The 23461-nt window shown below is 37.9% G+C and overlaps 1 protein-coding gene across 4 annotated transcripts in view; it reads right to left on the bottom strand.

Annotated features, from left to right (window-relative positions):
• LRBA (LPS responsive beige-like anchor protein) overlaps window positions 1-23461 on the bottom strand; it is a 396467-nt gene that overhangs the window by 289771 nt on the left and 83235 nt on the right. For all 4 annotated transcript variants that reach the window (XM_071555647.1, XM_071555648.1, XM_071555646.1 and 1 more), the window contains 8 exons: window positions 23027-23202; window positions 21650-21803; window positions 21069-21249; window positions 19671-19798; window positions 19198-19305; window positions 16576-16744; window positions 15508-15946; window positions 5507-5640 (listed from right to left, as the gene is read on the bottom strand). In XM_071555647.1, the coding sequence (XP_071411748.1) occupies window positions 5507-5640; window positions 15508-15946; window positions 16576-16744; window positions 19198-19305; window positions 19671-19798; window positions 21069-21249; window positions 21650-21803; window positions 23027-23202 (1489 nt within the window). The remainder of the gene's footprint in view (window positions 1-5506; window positions 5641-15507; window positions 15947-16575; window positions 16745-19197; window positions 19306-19670; window positions 19799-21068; window positions 21250-21649; window positions 21804-23026; window positions 23203-23461) is intronic.

The raw sequence follows: 23461 nt of genomic DNA on the forward strand, positions 1-23461 counted from the left end.
CTAAACTGACTTATCTCTTCCTTATCCTTTCACTGATAAACTGGCTCCTTCAAACTGACAGTTTTACAGACATTTGCAAGAACATAAAAGAAAATGCAAATAGATCATCTGTCTAGCACCCTTACAGTGAAGCCTTATTGTTTATTCAAGGTCCCCAAGGGTCTAAACAAATAAGTGTCTCCAGCAATAAAATATTGTTAAAGAAACTCCCTGTGCAAGACCCTTTTGCACATACAATTACAAGTACACTTGCAATACACAAGCAGCACATGATGATGCACTTTGTGAAAATAGAGATGAGGTAAAGAAAATAAGAGCTGAATTAAATACCCATACCTCTTGATTTTGTACAAGAGAAAGACACTGATGCCCTTTGTGGAAGAGATATCTAGTAAATAATGAGCTCATTCAAAAATAGACTTCCAGGGCTGGAAGTGCACAATGCAAGACTACAATGAAGGGTTTTACAAGCTCATAGAAGGGATCTGTTCCATAAACACATTGTAGGCTAAAACAAAACACATTTCATGAAACAATAGTGAAAACTTCTTTTAAGAGAAGTGGATTTAAAACAGTTTTTATACTGACACAATAGTAAGCCATTTCCATTGCATATAATCAGCATTTGAGATTTTTAAGTGTCATTTTGCTTTGATGAGTAGCCTTCACCTACTGTCACTGTAAAGCTGGAGCTCTCTTTGAAAGAGTAACTATAATCCAGTGAATTTCTTGAATATCCTCTACACTGATGGTAACTCATTTCACACTCATTTTTCTTACTTTAGCTTGTCTCCTGCTAATTTATTTTCCTGAAAGACTTCAAGTTCATTTTCACCTGTGTATAAAAATCAATGAATGCCATTTGTCTTTGCAAAACAAGCCAACTGTGGGAGAAAATTTCTCTACATACAGAACTAGAATTCAGTAGTCACAGCTCGTTTTTATCTCCTGTTACTGCTCATCCCTGGGTTTTTTCACTCTCTACAACTACCTGAAAGGAAGTTGTAGCCAGATGGGGATTGGTCTCTTCCCTCAGGCAACCAACAGTAGGACAAGAGGGCAGGGGCTTAAGCTCTGCCAGGGGAGGTTTAGGTTGGATATCAGGAAGAAGTTCTTTACAGAGAATGATCAGGCATTGGAATGGCCTGCCCAGGGAGGTGGTGGATTCTCCAACCCTGGAGGTTTTTAAGGTGAGACTGGACGTGGTACTTAATGCCATGATCTAGTAATCAAAGTGGGGTTGGATTAAGGGTTGGACTTGATGATCTCAAGAGGTCTCTTCCAACCCAACTGATTCTATGATTTTATGATGATTCTTCCAAGCATCCAATTTTTTCACCTCAGCCTTTCACATGGCCTCATTTATGCCTTTGCACTTTGGGGAACAGCCCCTGTTTCCTTTCAGAAGCAAGAACACTGTAGGCAACTCTGTGTGGCTCAGGGGCAAAACAAGTGAAACTCAGAGAACTTCATGCAGGAAGAGGAGGAAGCAGCAATAGAAACTGAGTGGAGCTTCCCAGCATTTTCTCCATTCAGATCATCAGTAAGGACAAGAGGCAACTCGCTCTTGCTTCCCAGACTCTTCATAGAAGTCGTATTTGAACAACCATTTACAAACTGAACAGTGAAAGCCTCAAGAGTGCATTCTTTAGAGTGAAGCACTAATAAAACACACATGAAATCTTTCAAGTACATAAACAGAGACACTCAGAGCCATCAGAGAAAACAGTGGGAGTGCAAACTGCGAAACAGTTTATAAAAACTCACACCACTTCAACATTACAACTGTAATTGAAACATTTAAAAAGAAAACTAAGTGACAAACAAAAATACAGGCGCCCTGCTAGCACATTCACAATAGCTCAGGCAACTCAGCCAAGTCCTGCCTATCCAAATATTAGTCCTGTGTTAGCAGTAGCCCTTCCTGGACACAGCATGTGCAGCAGAATCTCTGTGTCAAACCTCACATTCAGCCTAAGAGAAAATCCAAGGAAGAACCAACTCTAGTGAATTCCCCCATCTTAGATCACTGCCACTAAATATGTTCTTTTGCTCAACATCACACTCTGTAAAGACAATAAATAATAAGCTCAACATGGGCCACCAAGCTTTATTTTCTCCGTTCACTTCCAACATATTTCAACAATTGGACGAGCAACTCCAGCAAACCAACCACCCAAATATCAGCCATGAGCAACATCCCGATGGGAAAGCTCAGACCACAAGGGGCACTTTTGTATTCAGAAAAGGCTTGTTGTGCTGTGAAAAACTCTGCAGCTTCAATGAGTAACGGCGAAGGAACTTCTGCAAAAAGGCCAGGCTGTCTGAGCCTGAAACATGTTTTCACCCTCTTTCAAAGTGTCAGAGGAACAGAGTGAGTTTAGATGGTTATCTTGCCAACTTGTCAACACTTTGTATTTGGCAGGCCAGGATATGTCACATCCACATGATATGAGCTTAGGACCATCTTAAGCATCAAATATCTGAGATACTACAACTCTTGGACTTCAGGCAAGATGCAAACTTCAGGAAAAGTTACTGGGAAGGAGGCTGATGAATTCTGAGCACACACAAATGGCAACAGAGGCATCTGAAACCACAGAGACTGAGTGATACTTCAACACAAGCAATCCTGACATCACATCTACAGGTGGGGTTTGCTCACATACTATATAAAATTTATTGCCAAGTTAAATATATGTACACATTGCAAGTAGAACACCATCACCTGTTCCTTAACTATATTTCAATTTCTGCCTCTCACTTTCATCTTGTTTTGGAGTAAGTCTACTCAACTCTTCACAGTATTTTATGTTAATATATTACAGTTCTGTTCTTCAGTTTTTAAAATGTATCAAACAAATGTATGCAAACTCACTTTGAAAACACCAGCTGACATGTATTTTTAAATGTAATAATGATGTTCAATAAATAGCATTCATGTAAGACAAGAAACAGCCCCAAATTTATATCCACTACATAAGCCCCTGACCTCAGCATTTTTAAAAAAGGATTTAATTAATTTCTTAATTACAAAAGTAAACAGAATCATAACAAAAGGTAGCTGAAAAATGAGAATGACGTATTGATTCTCTGCTGGATGAAAAAAAATTAGTGAAAGAACATGTGATTTGAAACAAGAGGAAATTTATACATATTATATTTGGGGTTTACAGGAGATTTGCTTATTGCTACTTCCATCCTCAAATTAAAAAAAAAACAAAGGCCTTCTACAGAACTTGATTTCAAACTTAATGTGTGCAATTTACATGAGCCACATTAGATATAAAACACTCCAACTCTGCAAAATTTTTGTTTCCATGCCATTATTTTACTGCGGAAAAAAGAAACAGTCTCACATTTTTATCTGTTTAAGGCATGATTTCACTTATCCCTTTACTTTTTCTTTTAATTAATTAGTTGCCAGTCTAAACATGGCTATTTTTAATCCTGATTAGTTACTTTTTATGCCTATCAGTTCAGATTACGTGTCCAATTTTTGCCAAAACTCCCAGACATGCTGAAAGTCACACAGTTACAAACTACATTAGTATTGTTTATTGTCTGGGTTTCTCATACATTCTACAGGCACAGGAGCACCTATTTTTCTCTTCTATACCTTCCTAAAAGATTGAGTTAATCTGAAAAATCAGTGTTTGTCTGCTTTGTTTTTATTAAAAGCAAGTGAATACTTACTTCAGAAATTGTAACCATTAAGCCCACATTTAATCTGGGTAAACCAGTCAGAAGTTAAAAAATAAGCAATTATTTAAAACAATTTCAACGTAGGTGAGGTGTCATTATTTTTTAAAAAGATTATCTGCCCACAGCAAATCTTCACTAAAGAACTGTGACATTACAAAAGACAGCTAATTCCCCTATTTCAAACATCACTCCTAGACTAGCATAGTGCTACCACCTGGAATTTTGGTGGCAAAATGGATTCTGCCCTTTACAAAGAGTAAACACCTAACAGATTTCAACAGCTTTTCTTTTTCTTACTCATGGCTGAAACACAACTTTTTTTATCTTCTGAAGAAATGGAATGGTCAGTTGAAGATGGCAACAAAAACCATCCTGACACTCAAGCACTAGAGGACATGGTAACAGACCACAATTTTTACCCCAGTCTTTGCAGTGTGGATGTAAGTTCCTAACACCAGGAAGCACAAAACTCAAACATTGAGGAAACCACCAATAATCAGGCATAGCTTGAGATTTCTTTGATGAAGATGCAAATCAGTTCTAAGGCTCGAAGTCAAACTTGATGAGCATAAACAATTATGAGAGTCTGCACAGCTTTGTGCCTCAAACATGGCTAAGTAGAAGAGCATGTCTTTGACACAGCACATAAGGTTAAACATCATTTATCTCATACAGAACGACCAGAGAGACTAAGGGTTCAAAGGAACACTTGCTTATAAACAACCTACTCAATTTTGTCCCCACTGAAAAAAACGTCCAAAGCAATTAGTTTGGCATCAACACTGAATTTGACCTCAGGCTAAAGCTATTGGAAACAGTTGTATGTAATTTTCAGTTCTACTTAGCCCTAACACACATATCCTTGGGCAAATACCCTAGAATTTATAAATAAGCTTATACTTTACATAATAAAGCTGTAACAAAATCCAGTCTTTAGAATATACATATATAGGAAATACAAGTTAATACAGTATGCCTGCTTTACAAAAACAGTGAGAAATCTTAAGATTATGACAAATATTGCTCAGACATTTCCATTTGTTGCAAAGTTGGGTTTGTTTTTTTTATACAGCATTACTTTTGTACCTTTTTTCCTACAAACAGGTGAGTTTTGAGATTCGTGTAGCTACAGCAGCAAAACTAGGAATAATAAAATAATCTGGAGGGCAAACTCTCAGAAAATATTCCAAAGTATGACTTCTTATATTCATGAACCCAAATGATGTCTGAAAATGGGCCCAGTCTAACTTAAAGCCCTGTCTATTTTCCTGTGAAGTACCTAATACTGGTCTTTGTTAGAGGCACAGATACCAAGTGCAGGCCTGCAAGCTGCTATGTGAGGGCATAGGACGTTTGGGCAAAGTAGTGTGCAGGATAAAAACATCTCAAAGGTCCTTTTGTCTGACTTGTTAATTCAGGATATACCACACACACTCCCGTTGTTTTAAAAGAAAACACCAAACAGAATGTGAAACAGGATCTTCCTGGATTATTGGCACATTTCTCCAAAAGATAATCCAATCAGCAATTAATTATCAGTATTCTTAGTACGAACAAGACTCACACACACACACACAGAGTCATCAGTTGTACAATGGAAGGCAACTAATGACAATGTCTGTAAAACAACTGTTCTCACCAACAGTGTTTTGTGATATGGATAACTACGGAAAAACATCTTACCTTCACATAACAACATGTAACACAGAATTGTTTGCTTGTGTTCAGGGTGAATGGTGAGGGAAGAAAAAGCAACAGAGGAAGGGTTGGTGTTGAAGTTGTTTAATTTACCATTACTTACCAGGAGATTCTCCTGACAAATCTGGGGCTTGGGCTGAATCTAAAGAAGAGACCACACTGACAGCATTTGTAGGAACACCAACTGCAGCTGCAGAAGAGGAAATGGCTGATTTCTTCGGGGGTACAACAACACTCCTGGGTGAAGACAAGAAATTAGTGAATCATACTGGGTGAAGACAAGAAATTAGTGAATCATACTGTATGTGAAGGTTCACACAGTGTGATCCTTGGTTATACTTCTAGCACTGACACTTCAATGTCCTGCAAAAGCATCATTCCTTCCCTACTTTCTTTCTTCATCATTTTTTTGTAACTCACCTTAACCTAGAGGATGCTTCACCCTTGTTTATGGTACATTTTTTTATGATACACTTTAATATCTCATCCACTCCCACAAAATCCCTGACAAGCAAGCACACAGTTTGAAGATTACCAGGATAAGTGTTCAGCAACAGGGTTTTTCTTTTCACCTCAGTTTCCCCAAGACTTGGTTTTAAACTTCAGGCAACTATTTACAAAAGTCACAGTATTCAAAATGAAAACATTAAGGGGAATCATAAACACTAAAGGTTGTCTTGACAGTCACTGCTGATGGGATTCCAGTGCAGGACAGAAGACTGACTGGAAGGATATCCCACAGCTGAAAACATCCCAACACATACCCACATGCATATACAAACGTTCACATATCTTAAAAATATGGCTATAAATTTAAGTCTATCCTGTCAATCAAGTTTTATTTATACAACAAATCAAAACATTCTTTGGAGTTGAGACAATCTGCATCTTTCATACAAGTTAAACGTTAGGCCTTACAGTCAGCATTAAAAACCACATCAGAGGAAAGATGCAAAGTGACAAGTTAGGCATGGAGATTTATCTGACATCTTAGTAAGACATCTATTTATGCCATACCAATTTCAATTAAATTGTAGTACTTTACTCCAAATACCTAAAAGGCCTTGTTAAGCATACGTTAAAGGCATTTTTAATTGCAAGTTAGCTCCATAAACATGCAAAACCCCAGCTAATGAGGTAAAGAGTACAGCTGATATATAATGTACTCCCACTGCAGCGCTTACTTTTAATTACCTGGTGTTAACCATAAGCTGAAAATCTTCAACATTCAATTTATTTAATCACATCTTTTGTTGACAGTAATATAACTACACACTGAAAGTATTCCCTTAATAGCTTTAAAATATTCATTTTCTAAATAAAGTAACTCAGAAACTTCACCTAAATTCAGGTGTGAAACAACCAAAGAAGTTCTGTCAAATATTTCTAAAACAGTTCTTGCTAGAATGGGAGAGGAGGACTGTGTTTGACTCTCTTCTTCAGTCAGAGGGTGTCAAAAGGTGTCACAGAAGCTGGACCACATTACTGATTAAACCAACCCTCCTTAATGGCAGCGGTAGGCAGGCACATACTTGGAGGCAGGACATGTCATATCATTATAAGGGTGACTGCTAATGTTAACTAGTCACTGAAAAAATAGAAGCAACAACACCTGAGCCCCAAGTCAAGATATTGTGACTAAACCATGAATTTTGCTCTCATGTTCATGTCTGTTTCCCTGAAAACATGAACCATGAACTTAAAAAAAAAATCATATCTTTAGACAGTTTTCTAAATTATAACCACATTACTAATTAATTTTGTAGCACTCAGGTATGAGGGGGAGATGTGTCCCTCAAGATTCTGTGACAGTCACTGCCTGGAAACTGTTACTACTGTTCTGTAAGACTCACTCAAACACATGGAGGGGGCTGAGAAATGAATACGAGTTTACTAAATACAAATGCACCTACACATGGTTAACTTTCAGACATTTCCCCAACACTCATGATACAGCACTGAAGCCCAGGTGTATTCCTTTAAGGATTTGAAGTTCTTTTACTGTACAGATATCTAATTCAAGAAATGTTAATCAATAATATTAAATATTAAGTGCATGTTTACTAATACAGACACAATTCTATCGGATGCAAGGTTATATGGGAGAATGTTTAGGGACAGTTTTGGTAGTTGTGCACATATAGGTTGTGACTATTCAAAACATGTAATTCATGTAATTAATTTTAAATTGGAAAACATCAAATTACCTGGGGGACAAAAACAAATCTTACAGAGAAGCTTTCTGTTTCCACGGCTTACAGTCACTCAGAATTCTCTCAAAACATCAAAACAGAAGGGCTGTGTCCTCTGAATGCCTACAAAGGCCACTGAGCCTACTCTCTGAGCATACTAAGAGCCCCAGTACTATGAAACAGGTTGTATTATAAGTTGTAAAGAACAAGGCAGAAGCACACCTTAAAAAAGAGAAATGGCTGAGTTTCAACTGCAATTATATATAAGAAAAGATTTCTTTTAAATGAAAATTAAGAAATGAACATGCTGGAAAGATCAAGATGTTTTAGAACATCTGTTTAGCAGTACTACAAGAAGTTCCTGCCATGGCAAGGAAGAGCTCTGGAAGTGCAGGGAGCAGAGAAGGCTGTGCAGACAGAGCTGTCACCTTAGCACTGCTCCTCTGCAGCTGACAGCGAGTGCAGACAAAAGGAACCCCAGTTACAAGAGCCTTCCACTCTCTGTGCTGCTTCTGACACAACACCATATATTATCATTCCTTCCTGTAAACTTCTACTGACCTTCAGTGGGCTTAAGTGTAGTTGCACTGAGGGAGTAGTTTCAGCAAGTTGTCAAACTCTCTGTATCTATTCAAAGAGAGGTGCATTCAAGCAGAGGAATTAAGACTTTTCTTTTCCCCCCTGGGCTGCAACAGACAGCAGTAAATGACCATAATAGTCCCTTTTGCCTTTTAAGATCTTTTGTATACCTTCTCACCTTCGAATCTGGGGAAGTTTGGGAATACAAGTACAGTTGCTACTCTCACCTTCAGGAACTTACTTTCCATGAAGTACAACAAAAAAAGCAAACTATATTCTAACACTTCCAATATAGCTTTCAGAATCTAGCAGTGGCATTCACTACAAAGAAGATACTCTGATCACTAGTACCAGGAAATCTGACCCTTACTCAGGGCTGCAAATTAGACCTGTTAGCAGGCTGCTTTTTTTTTAATTATTACCCAATATCATTCCTTTTGCTTTGATTCAAGGAATAAAATGAGTAAGTAAAGGTTTCAGACTCGGAACTACAGGACAACAAATGCTGCCTTTTAACAATACACCTGGGTGTGCCCATGTATTCCAGAGTCACCAAATGGTTTGAAAAGAGACACTGATTCTCACAGAGTTTTCCTGAGAAATCCAGCTTGTTTACTGTATCCCACTGGAAAAGAACTTTTAGCTAAAAAACTGAAAGATTTCAAAAAATCTACTTCATAAATTCAACAATAAAAAGGCCCTGTTAGGTCTTGGGCCCTTGGAAGAAAATAGAGGCTTTGAACAACTCACCATAAAGCTGTTTCCTAGCCTTGGACTAGTTCTGAAGAGAATTTATTTTAGATAGTGATCTGCAACAGTCAACTGAAATTATTCCTATTTCTGAGCCAAAATAAAACAAACAGTATTTCTGGTGAGGAAAGCATGTCCCTTCTGAGAGCTGTGTCAATCTGAAGAGCACTGTAGCCAAAAGGAGTGCTGGATATTGTTCAAAAATGTGATGCAAGAAACCCCCAAACTCTGAATGTACTTTGTCTCCTGGTCAGTTGCCATGATCTGCTAATGCAAAAAAAAAAACAACCCACCACCTTAAAATAGTTCAAGAACCACAAACCAAAACATTGAAGTATCTTGACATCATGGAAATACTCTTTGCCATGTATGTCTTCCTTTTCAAGGGTGGAACTGAGCAATGTTGGGGTGCAGGATTTGCTTTAGGAGCTTCTATTTCCAGGCCACCTTCAAAGGTATGAAAGTTCAGCTCAGCAATCACACAAAGATCCATATTTACCACATATTGGAAAGCAAATTAAGATTTTCAATGCATAAACATTGATTATGTTTCTTTATTTACATTCTGAAATTCCTAAATTTTCCTTCTTATTGTAGTAAAATGAGATTTGCTTTAAATATTTAGGTGGAAATGCAACCGTGTTCAAACAGAAATATCTGCCATTAACTACCAATGTTTCATTGTGCTCTTTCAAAGGATTGTTTAAATGCTAATATAAGGAAAATTAATGCAACTGGCAGAAAGAATGGAAGACAGTGGAAAATCAAGATTAAATATTGCAGTAAATAAACTCTGTGGAAAACAGTGTTTAGCTCATTATTAAATCAGGTAAATTTGTCAGAAGTGTCTTAAAAATTAATGTGCTTTCAACTTCCCTTAACAAATAGGGCACTTGCTTTTAAAAAGTACACAGATAAGACAGGCCTTTTTTGTACCTAAACTGACAAGCATTTCTTAAAAAGTTAAATATTGCTACACATATGAATAAAATATTCATCAAAAAGTGGCCTTATAGTACATTTCCTCAGATCTACAAAAATATGTTAAAAACCATCTGTAACCATGCATTAATTTCATCAGAATAACAACATACATTAACCAACTTCACACGTGGGTAGAGATGCCTCATACAGAAAAAATGCATCAATATATTTTATTCCTTAACACTCACATCATCCCACCACTTAAATTAACTCTGTATTTTTGGGTTACATTTGTATATTAAAACAGCCATTATCATAATATTGAAATATAGGAAAAATAAAAGAAACTGGAAAAAATGCACAAAAACATTCTTTATGTCTCTTTCAAGGAGACCTCAAGCACTGCTAAGTAAGAATGATAGTTCTGAATGCCTCATTTACATGACTGTATTAGATGTTTGCCCTTTTTTCATTTAAAATCAAATACTTAAGGTTTAAAGTAAGAATTTACAGCACATGAGCTGATAAACATAGGTCAGGCACAGTGAGAACAAGGCACCATAAATACATCTTAGCCAGAAGGTCAGTGTGTTATTAGTCCCAATTATGCTGAAGTGTAAGAACTCTTCGTGTTGCAGACAATTATTCACTGCTGAATGAGCACAGACCACTGAGCTGAACAGTGACTTCCCTCACAGACAATAATGATCTATTCTGCCAAATTCTATAAGGATTTACTTATTGAATCCTTCCTTGGTTTCAGATCACTGGTTCTTCTGTTCCAGTGTAAAGACAGAAAATATCTACATGGCCTAAAATTTTAGGATTTTCCCAAGTATTTATTTTTCATGAAGTTGGCAAGTCCCCATTTCATTGTAAATATATTCCAAGTTACAAATTTTCCTTGGGTGCAAGTCAAATATTCCTAATACAACACAGGGCAGTCCAAACCGATGACCTCACTGTAATTTAAAAATATTTACATGAGCTCTGATTCCTCTTGACATACAGGAATTTATACAGATTTAATTCTTAGCATTCTATTTTTCAGCACTGAAAAGCAACCCAGGTGACAGTTTGTCTGTACCCCTATGGGATAATGGTTTTAATTCAAACCCCAAATAAAACAGCCTTGTTGCAGGCTACCAAAACAATGTCCACTGCAAGGAGAAAGAGGGCAATAAAGAGGATCAGAGATTTATTTCTACCTCTACTTTGTGAGGCAGGAAAGCAGCCTGCCATGTCAGTGTCCTTCTATGAGCTCTGCTGTGTGGAGATAATACCCATTCTCTTATGTCTGCCTTGAAATACCCAAGGAGAAAGGAAGAATGAGAGGCTCTCAAAACCATGAGAGATCAGAGGGTGGGGGGAGGAGAAGATATGATAGAAAGAACAAAGTCAATTTTCTAAGAGAACTTTAAAATCAGCTTGGCAGGGAGAAGACTTCAAATGGTTTGGCTCTTCAGCCCCTGCAGAATGCAAATTGTTGGTGTGCTGAAAGAGCTGAGCTTTTCATCACAGCACATGTGCCTTTCTTTATCTGCAGATCCCCCATTCTCATATTCTGTTTCCACTTACACCTGGTAGAGTTAATCTTGTCAACAACGAGATTTGAGGCCCAAATCAATGAAGTCTAAAATGTATTCATTCCATATAAGAAAGGGATTTGAATGAAATTTAACTGAAATACCACAACCAACCATTACAAAGGCTCATGCACACCACAGACTGACGAATGACTAAACGTAGGCTGAGCCAAACCAAGCAACTTACAGATGATGTTCCAAAGAGATAAACAAGCTTATTAACATATCTCTGCTGTAAGTTACAGCACAGCTGTAGATTTAAGCTCTATGGTACAAGATCATGATTTAAGAGCCCATATTCCTCTGAACCCTCAGCACCAGCTTCCTATAATGACACTGTTATTGAATGTTTCCACAACGAGCAGCAGAAGCCAGAAGAGACCAAGATTTTATTTTAAAGTGCACAGTAAAAATGGCAAGTGAGAGCTTATGGGTTTTATTAGCCTAACTGAAGAAAAATGTCATCTCTCGTTTCATCCCAAGCTTTGGTTATTTTTATTTCTGTTTTATTTAAATATGCTTGCATTAGCACCCCCACACACACCTTTTCCTACAAGATTACTACTAAATAAGAAAACCGCTGGTTTAGGACACACTGAAATTGGAACATTAATTCATGTCCCTATGGATCTTGGGAAAAAGCCAATGCAAGCCTTGAACTTTACCGTGATAAACCCCTGGCACCCACTAATCACGAGATTGTATCTTCACATAAGATAAGGGGAGGATTCTTGGCATGGGAATGAACACATACACCTAGCTGTTTGCAGAGCCTTGCAACCTGGCAGCCTCTCAGTAAGGTTTCACTCACACAGCTGTTACTGTATACTCTCCAGCTATGGCTGGGAAGTTGATAATCCTTAAGATATGAGGAGAGTTTTGATTTCTGACACAGCATTCCTGAGATAAATGCAGGATCAGAGAGATGCTTTGAAATTCCCAGAGATACTCTGCTGGTAAACTGCTACATGGGAACAACTTTTAACAAAGTGCTTTTAAAAAGAAGAAAAAAAAAATTAACTCACAGAACTTGTGTTTGCCATCAAACAACATATTAAATGTAAACCAGACACAGAAAATAAGAGAGCATCCCAAAGCCTGTTTTCCAAAAAAGCACTTTCACAATGTAACTTTTTGTCTACTCCAGAAGTAAGAGATACTGTTCCCAATTCTATTTCAATTTCTTGTAAAAAGGGTGGCTTTTTTTGTCCCTGGCATAACTCCTTCCTGCTGTTGTCACTAGATGTCATTTCAGGGTATAAACCTGTATTTTAAGCAGTTATATTGCATAAAGATACAGTCACCCTTCAAGTGCCCATGAAGTTTTCCTGTCTATATAACTAAATATGTTTCATATACACAGTTATTTTGACTTTTTAATTCATTTCTTAGCTAGTTAGGAACAAGCTTTATTATATATCAATATATTTACCACAGATGAAAGATTTTGCTTGTCACTACCAGAAAATTGGTTAGAGGGAAGACTCCTACATCATCAAGTACACTTGTGTCTACCTGGCACAGCCAGAAAAGCAAAGAAATAAAAAATTAAGCCAAAACACAGGGCCACTGACATGGTGAGGTCACACGCAACTGCTGGAGGACAAAATATCTCCTCATATATTTAGTCTCACAAAATCATTGAACACCCACAAGTTTTCCACTGGGGAGCAGTGCAGACAGCTACACAAACCCTACACAAAGCCTTGCCCTCTGCTCCTCCATGCAGAAGCACAGTGCTGTCCACCGTTTCAGCCCATGCAACCCTTCCCACTCCTCTGTGTACGCCCCTTCAACAGACCAGCTTTCCTTCAGCAATGGCGCAGTAATTATGCCTTAAGGTTAAGTGAAAATATGTTGAGTTGCTACAAATGACTGGCACTTTGGAGGTGAAAAAAGAAAAGTGTCCATCAGGGACAGTGCAGCACTGGAAAAGCAAAAGGGCAAAACAGTAAGTAGGTCAACTTTTTAGTAACCTGCTTTATAAAACACACCACAACTTATGGCAGGTTTTTTTGTTGTTATTTGAGTGACTTTGTAACTACAGAGAAAACAGAACACAGAACTGCAAGTGACTGAAAGGCTGCTATCAATGCCCAGTACTTCATTAGTGTACATGTTATCAAATTAAACTGTACAGCTTCCTCTGATAAGGTTTTGTTGGTATTATCTACCTGTGTCGGCTCTCAGGACTGCAAGTGCCTCATTATTTCCTGTCTACTTAACCTGCTTCACACCAATTCAAATCAGATTTTCACAAGCAGCACAAACTTTCCATTTCAACAACAGCTAAAAAATAATTCCTAAATGCAATAGGCACTTCTGTACCAGATCTCAAACAAATGCTATTTTGTAGCTGAAATCTCAAGCAGCAATGAGTAGTAAGGATTTTATGAGAAAAAACACTACTCACAGACTAAAACATTAGGTTATTTGAATCAGCTGCCCACTTGCAGCAAAGAGCAATGAGAGGCTACAAAGAGCCAAAGCACTTGAGCAGCAGGGAGAGACATATGACAAGTTCTAACTCAGTGCAACCCTTCTACCAACTTCCCCCTCTGCCTGCATCCTCCTCCTGCTCTCCAAACAATCCTCCTGTTTAGCATCACAGGCAGAACACAGTATTTACTCAGAGACAAGAGCAGGGGGCTGAATGCTGGCTGGCACACACCATCTGTGTCTAATCTGGCCGCACAACCACCATGTCTCTCCCCCCACCAGCGATACGGCAATCTGAGCTGAGAGGACACGCTGTGACAGCTGCATCCACACCCCTGGTAGAACTGCACTCCTTTCCTGGGTCATCTGTTAGTTTGAACAAGGCAGCCATAGGCTCCAGAGACACCAGAGCCAGAGGAAATTCAGGAATAAGCAGGGAATCAGATACCAGTATGGTAACAAGGGATGCCTGTGCACCAGAACGACTGCAGGATTTCTGGATACGACCAAGGCTTGTCTAGAGGCAGCAATGCAAATGTTACGGGATTCTTTCTTTGGTTCTTTGCTTTCTTTGCATTTCTGGGAATCCCAGAGAGGTAAAAATCAGTAAGTCTAGTAAAAGACAGTGTGGTCTACCACACTTGTGAAAATATAAGGAGCTAAGGAGATTGAGATATGGGGGACATCAAAATTAGTACCAGGAAAGAGTGACTTCATTTTAAAAAGAAAAGGGAGAGAAACAAAGCAGAAATTCTTTTTTAATTCACCACAGCACTTGAATATTAAGGAAGGCAGAAATGTATTAGAATGCAACAAAAATTCAAAAGATTGTATAACAACTAAGCAAATGTAACAGCTTAGGGAGGATATCTACTGAATGAATCTCAAAAAAATTTAAAGTAGGCCTTTTGCATCAGAAGGCAGAACATAGCTGCATTTTCCTAAATGAATATGGGAGTATTCTGTAGGTAGATGGATGATTACTCCATTGGGTTTGACTCATTTGTAACTATTACCAAACCAGTATTCTTTTGCCCACCCTCAGTAACACAGACTAGAGACAATTTTGTGATCAATACACATGCCAATCTACATATCATTACTTGAAGTTATTTAATGTCCATTTTATTTCTTGAGTTTTTTACAGCTGACTAAATATGCACAGCAGTCCTCATCTGCCAGTGCTACATTTAGGAAGAGGAAAGACAAAGGAACAGTTTACACTCTTCATCTTTTCTTTTACTCTTGCAGTCATTTCTAGGCAATTTATAGGCCCTCTTGCCATGCTGCTTCTGAGCTGTAAGATGTATGGAGACAGGGGAGTTAAGTCTTATAAAGAGGTGCTGGTTTCAAGACCTTCAAGTACAACTCAACCACCAGCCATTTTTCTTTTCCACACTCTTTCATACCATGACAGAGCAACCCATATAATGAAGAACTTACCCTCATGAAGAACTTATGTGATGTCAGTGGACTTGATAGTCAAGGGTTCTACTTCTCAATCAAAGCATCTTGATTAATATTAAATAACAGACAACCTTGTAAATGAGTTCTGGCAAAGTGTGACTTTTCATATTCTTTACAGATACCTCAAGCAAAATCAAATAGCCCAAATATTTCAGATGTCACATTACCTGTCAAAGGAGTGGAACTGCACAGGCTGCTCAGCAGCTCCATCACCAAGAACTCCCAGGAAGGTCGTTGGCAGCAGAGCAGCATCCACTGCAGTCCCATCAGCTGGGGTGCTGACCAGGCTTCTCAGGATGTCCTTCACATTGACATTTTTTGCAGATGGCACAGAAGCCACAGCCTTACTGTCTTCAGTTCCTGTCTCACTTCTGCCCTCCTGAGACTTGTTTACTTCTAATGAGAGCGTGCTCAGTACTTCACTGACTGCATCTGGCCCTGCACTGACATTCAGAGGTCCTGCTTCAGCTGCGCCACCCAAACTGGTTGTTTGTCCTGAAGCTGCTTCCTCTCCAAGACCAGAATCCCTTCTGTGTACAGATACTGCACTTTCTGAATCTTCAGTGGAGGCTGAAGCACCAAGAGCAGCAGACAGGTTTTCCACAACTGTTCACACAAAAAAACAGAAAACACATTTAAAGGTCATTATTAACAGAGCTGCATTCACCACATTGCTCCTGAAGAAGTAACAGCAATAGCAGACAAGTGAAATAACACTGCTATTAGTGTTTCTTCTTGCCTACTTAGAGATGTAATATTATTTGTAAGCATTAAGTAGGAAATTTAGAACAGAATAATTACTTTCTGATTTCTGAGAAGCCTGAAAAACCACAACATCCAAAAATCTAGACAAGAAAACAGAATTTACTGGCACATCAGTCAAAGAAGGAAAATTATCTGATTCCCCTAAAGAACAGTTGAGAAAGGAGTTTGATAGTGGGGGAGAAAAAGCTGGCAGTGTACACTTAGGAATACTTAATCTTACAATTAATGTAAAGTTTCTGCAATAAACAGTAAAGTTTCTGCAATTTACTTCAGTGAGATTAGCCAGTGCTACACAGCGAAATCAACCCATAGATCAGGTTTTTCTCAGATCAGAAAGAGAAATACAAATACTAAGGCAGACTGAACACTGTACTGCTGTTACAATGCACATATTTCTATACAATTTCACATGGACTTCTACAGAATTTTAAGCCACATTATTTCATTTGGTCAAATAATTAACAGTTCACCTGTAGCAGGAGCCTCACTTTTATTCTCTGATTCCTTGCACGACTGGGTTTGGTTTGGTGGTTGTCTTTCATTCTGGGGTTCCAGTATATCTCTGTATTTTGAAACCATGAGCACAGAAATAAAATATACAACAGCCAAAGCCAAAAATTGAGCCTGTTTACTATCCTCCTGTTAAAAAAAAAAGACAACAGATTTTTCCATTACAATTTCAGCAGCATGTTTATTTTCCTGTAAAGTATGCCCAGCACTACCATAAACAGACTGATAACATGATATGTCAACAATGGAAGGAAAATATTCTCTAGTCACAGTTTGTCTCACCTATAAAGCCAGGAAATACAGCACTTGTTTTCAAGTGGCACTAATACTTCCATTTCTCATTTACAAATATGACAACTTTGGCTGAGGTTGTGTGTTCTGAGTGCTTCAAATTAGTGCAGGGACTGGGTCCCCTTTATTTACAGGTGTTTCTTCTCTTCCATTTCCCCCAGAGTGCCAAGATACTGACAGCATTTGCTGGGAAGTACAACAGGCAAGCATAATCATCAACTCTACAGTGTATCAATGAAGGAAGTGGAATTAAACACAACCACTGTTAGGGTTTTATTCCATCACCAAATAGTCCAGATGGATGGTAATGCCCTATGTGCAATTTGAACAAGAATTAGCAAGTATGCATTTGCATTACAGCTGAACTTTATGAAGAGATTTTAAGAAAACCTTAAAAACAAATCTTAACATGAACTATGCCAGGTTCCTCCCCAGAGGGAAGACCAGACATTAAGATTTAGCCTAAGCCTGTCCCCTTTGGCTGCCAAAAGAAAAGCTTCATACACCTTAGGATCACAAGAGAATGGAGTATTTGGATCCTCGCTGACCAATTGGTGAGAAAAAGGGTTGTTTGGATTTTTTTACCCCTCATTTACACCAAAGCTCAGGTAATGGTCAATTTTTACCTCTGAAGAGTTCAGAGAAACTAAGTTAAACTATAAAGCTCATTCTATCATGACTGTAGTGCCTATCAAAGCCCCATAATTCAACAAAGAGCCCTTTAAAAGTCTGTAAGAAGTTTCCTACTAAAAACTAGGGAATATAGCTGGATCCCATCTATTGCACTGAAAAAAACAACCTATATTCACCTTGGCTCAACCCAAAACCTTGGCTTTCAAAGAACAAGGCAGAAAATGTAAGGTAACAACAGGCTGGCGATAGGCAAGCACAGCATGAGATTGAGGAAACTCACCTACAATAGCCAAGGATTATGAAGAATTTTCTTACTAGATCAATTTTTGCAAAACAGTTTCCAACCGCACCTAAAAGTTGTGATCCAGTGAACTGCTCTACCCCTTCCTTATTTTTTCAGCAGTGTTTGTAGAACTGCTTGAAATAAAGCTCATGTACCACTGTAAGTACTGCTACTGGTGGTTAAGTGGATTTCATCCCAGTTCCTCCTGTACAGGTTCAAATTATGCCCATCACGATTGATTCTCTGTGCTGAACACAACATAAGAAACTGCATGCAAAGAAAACACTCAGAGGGAAGGGTAAACAGCTCAGACAAAATCTACTCCAAAACAGATCTTTCAAAGTCTACTTTTTCTTCACAGTTCAACATCTTTGCCAAAAAGCAGAGCTATTGCATTGTTTTATATTTATTGTGAAACAGAAAGCCCTGTGGATTAGATGTGCAAAAAAAAAGCAAAAGTTGTGTGTGGGTGTTGTTTTGTTGGATTTTTTTAAAGAAAAAACAAGTTCATAAAATGTGAAGACCACATCATTAGGATTATTTTTGTTGCCACCAGTATGGAAGGTTCACTTCCTGTTACTCTTTGGTGCACTGATACCAAAGTAGGGGTTGAAAGAAGCTTTTTTCCAATCAATAATTACTGTAAAGATAAAACTCAAAGATCCTTCACTATTCTGGATAGAACACAAACTCACTGCATAAATCATTACACTTGCTAAACAGTCCAATTATTGTAGAGTTAAATTCTGGTGTCCAAGCCTATGGCCACCAATGACTCACAGCCATTATAACTGCTCTATCTGCTTACAGGGGTGTTTTTTTCGAGCAATCAATCTCAATTTCCTCAATATCAGCTACAAAGTTGCTGACACAGGGCAAAGATATTTTTAGTCAATTCAAGACTAAAAAACATATGCATACTTACAGCACATGCACACAAATTGGTTCCTCTGAGGGGAAGTAAAGGAATTAGAGATGACCTCTAATTTTTAATTAGCTAGAAAGTCACTCATTTTTCAAAAGGTACAAACATCCTTATGATACATAGCACATACAAGCAGTTTGCCTATTTACTGTGTGTGAAAGTACATATTTGTACCAAACATAACATATTTAATATACAATAGGCAGAATTCCAGATAATCAGCTCTTAGGAAAACACCGAAGAGCATTAACAGTAGGAAGTTGGTTTTCACCTCTCCCTCTTCCCAACCCTACAACAGCTGCAGAGTATTATGAATTTTTAATTACTGTGAGCAATATTGCCTTTTTGCATGCTCAATTTAGCCAAACTGTGTAACACAAAGAAAGGGGTTTGGCAAACAGATTCATGCAGAAATCAGCTACAAAGAAAACAACATTATTTGTAACTCACTATATCTCTGAACACAACTGCTCGAAGGCGATTGATGTCCATATCCTGCAGGAGTCTGTCATGGTCTCGTATTGGGGAAATGCCACCAGTCACAATGTCCACAGGACTCTATTAAAAACACCCAAAACAGTAGTTTAAGATTCTGTTTTTAAAGGCATTCTACCAAGAATCATTAAGTGTTTACAATCACCCACTGTACATCACATTGTCATAACTAGAGCACTAAGATCTTTGATCTTTAAAGGTAAAAAAAAAAATCTGGCAAATTCTTGTGACAGATTGATTTCACTGTAGAAGGTTCAATATGTAAATGTTAAATTCACATCTTAAAAAAATATTTCAGGATTTCCAGTCTTTGTGCCCTTCAACTCTATTAAAATAGCAGCGGTGCAAGTATAAATCTAAAAACTTATTCCTCTGTATAGAGAAATAATTATTGACTTTCGTGCTCCTGAATGTGGTCTTAAACTTGCCTTTGCTGCAGACTTTCCTGGTCCTACAAGGCCTTGCACTGCTTTTTGGTTCTTCCCAGTGTCTCCAATGGGCTTCATCTGTGCATGCTGCTGACACTCCAAGCAATTTCTTACTGCTACTGCACATACTTGAAAGGAGAAGAAACACCAAGAATTACCCTGAGAAACTGTATTATCTGCAATATTCCCTTACAGAGATGTAAAACACAATTCTGCTTATCACTTACACTAAAAGGCTTACGCACATCAGCAAAAGATTTTGCTCCAGTGAGTTTGAAATAGTTGCAAAACAATGCTCAAAATGCTTTAGTAATTTATGACTAAAAATTAATACTGAACTATTAGAACACGTATGCTGTATCTAACAGACAGTTTAAAGTGAGCAAGTGAGCATCCCTCATTGCAATGTTACCATGCATAAAGCCAGGGGGTGGGTGGGGTGAAGACAGCTGAATTTCATAGACTAGCAAGGGAGAAAGACAAGTGATACACTGGTGAAACAAATGGCAACGTTTGCTCCACAATACTCTGTTACTCTTCGACTAAACGCTCTGAATTTACACAACTTATTTTTTTTCAGCTGCACAATTGTACCCATTTCATCTTCTAATATTATTTTCAAAGGAAAAAAGAACTACCCCACCTCTATACCTGTTTGCATCCCATAAATCTTGTTCTACCTGCACAAAGTTTTAATTGCCTAGAAAGGGAGAGGAAGGCTAGTTACTGTTGAGGCTCTGAGCTGCCCTGGCACTCATGCAAATTACTTTCATTACAATAAGTCTTAGAGCATGCAACTAGCACGAATACTCTCCTCCTGCATTAACTACCTGAACCCTATTATGACCTTGTATATTGTCATTCACAGAATATTCCATACTTTTTTAGGTAATGACCCCCTTCTTTCAACCAATTTGACACAAACATACTATAATAACAGGATACACCTACTGCCCAATTTGAATCCTTGAAAAATTTCCATCTCTAGTTTTCACCATATCTTCATTTACTGACCTCAGCTTTTACACATTTTTCTAAGTATTGCAAAAGTTCATCGTTTTTTATATAGTTCAGAATTACTTTTTCTTAAAGCTGCTATATTCTCAGCCCTGACTATTTGGGGAATTTTGGTAAAAAAGTATCTTCATGGATAAAATGAAAACATGCATCCACAACAGTCAGGCTACCGAGCTATTTTTACTTTATTTAAGCTTTTAAAGATCAATATATATGCATTGCAGAATACAGTAATAGTAAAATAGTAAGAGATCCTAGTGTTTGGCTAAATTTAATCTTGATTCCACAAAACAAAGGTCAGAGGAAAAAATAAAGCTAACAGCTGCTAACCATTTAGTAACAGCAAGCTCCTATGCTCAGTAAGCGGTTTTATTTGCTTACCCAGACGAAGACATTGTCGTAGAATTCCTCCAGATGACATATTTTTCTCAGACTCAATTTCAGTGAAACCAAGAGAGCTTGCAAAAATTAGCACATCCACGAGGTTGATTAACCTCTGGAGAAATGTTAAAGATGCTTCCACTGAAAGTCCTTGAGTTGGCTCAATATTCTCCAATTCGTGCTACACATAGAAAAAATTGAAAGCAACATTTACTTCTTCACAGAGGTTAACATTCCTACAACTTCAATGTGTGCTGTAAGTCCATTATCAGTCACATTCAAAAGTAATAATTACTCATATTCTAGGAACAATCATTAGTACTGGGATTTCAGCCCATTCCAGATCACTGTGGGCCACAGAGCCAGGTAACTTCCTTTTATGTCTTCAGGCACAGAAGGCAAGCACCCAATTTATCTCAGGGAAATCATGGAGGTAGCAAAGGGAGGAAAGAGATGTCTGTGGAAATACTCCATTTGCATTTCCTGTTTCCCAAAAGGACTGATACAATACTTAACACACTCCATAAAGAAAGGCATCACCCCACAAGGGATAAATTTCAAATAAAAATGGAATTTCTTACAGTGGCAGATGTGGCAGCAGAAAGCAAAGGCAAAATACCACCACAGGCCATGATCATGTTGTCCATCACTTGAGAGATGAGGTGAATCGTGTTGTGCACAAATACAACGTTGTCACTGCTATTCACAAAGTCCATCACAGTTTTTGTAGAATGGCTGTCCAAAAAAAGAAGAAATCATTCAGAATACAGCTTTATTTTTGTGATATTTTAGCATATTTAGGTTTTCAATAAACTAAACCCAGACATTTAGCACTGGGGCAGCAAATGACACGACTCTAAAGGTCAACTGGTGTACCTTGATTTAAACCCAAAACTACCTTTCCTTTCTGTTCTTAAATTGCTGAAGGTGATGGGTTGCTAAAAACATCAGAATGTGCATTAATCAGCCTTTGGATAAAGATACATTATAGGTTGGTCTGTAACTACTTGTTATAGCAAAAGTCACTGTATCTAGAAACAGAACAAAGTTTCCTGGAACTGTGAGCTAGATTTGAATATAAATCTTTGGAAAACTAAAGCAAGTTCTAAGGGTTTCTCAGAGAAACTAAAAATCAATAAAAGTACAGCTCTCACACAGAAACCTTTCAAAAGAGAAGCTAAACTAAAACTATATTTTAGCTAATTTGATGATGATAAATGAACTTACTCACACCCTAAAAATTATAGTCAGACAAAAATTCACTTGAGTTTAAATTGCTTTAATCACTTAAATACTTCATGTCTTCAGCTTTAAATTCCTTTTTATCAGGTCAGTACAGCTACATGGTTCAATTTAAATTTGATATTCACTACTGCAAGCGAACAACACACACCACTCTTATTCAAGTTATTAAATCTTAACATTAAAATGCATAATCGCCACTGTTTTTAAAGTTCTTGATGATTACATTCCAGATCCCTGTTACAAGGTAATTTCCAAATGAACACCTGTGTTCACAGAATCCTATCAAAGCACCAACATAGTGTGGGTAAATGCAGGAGTAAGAAATACTATTTTGGATACATTATCTTTGGTTTAGTCCATATTTAGACACTAATAAAAGATGCAGGCCCTGACATACATTAGGAACAGGAAAATCTTGGTCCAATAAAAATCAACAGTAAAACTGCCACTGACTTACATGTAGGAAGGATTTCAGTCAAAATCTATGTGCAGGCCCTCAGCCAATACACATTTATGTCTGTAAAGAGTCTTTAAAAAACCATCTGAGAATAAGTGGGTATAGGTCACAAAATAGGTAAGGCTATTGATAAATGAGTAAAAACACCAGATGTCCAAAATACAAAGTCAATGACTCACTCTGATGCCATTTCAACAAAGCTAATTCTAATTGAAATGACAGCCTAGATCACTCCATAGGAAGCACAGAACTGTACCTTCTCCACATCTGAATGTCTGTCTCTATGGAAAAGAGCAGGTCTGTGAGCAAGCGCTGATGCATCAGGGACCACTTAAACTCAGGAATACGGAACACAGTTGACCTCGTGTCTCTTCTCTGCCCATCCAAGGGAGCAGCCAGCTCTTGTCCTGAAGAAACTTGCTGCCTTGAGGTCTGAATACACAGTTTGCAGACAAAAAAAAAAAGAAAGGAAAAAACCCATCAAATTCACAGTGTGATTATTAGTTTCCATGGTATACACTGAAACGCATTTAATAGAATTGAGATTTCAGACATCCAACAGGTTTAGGCTGTGTACATGGTTACAAATAAAGCTAAAACTATTACATAAATGCTATATAATGGATGTGCCAAACCTAAAAACTACTCTACAGCTGCACCACAGCTACACCTGTCAGCCTAGGCACACAGA

This window comes from Pithys albifrons, chromosome 5 (genome assembly GCF_047495875.1).
Source record: "Pithys albifrons albifrons isolate INPA30051 chromosome 5, PitAlb_v1, whole genome shotgun sequence".
NCBI lineage: Eukaryota > Metazoa > Chordata > Aves > Passeriformes > Thamnophilidae > Pithys > Pithys albifrons.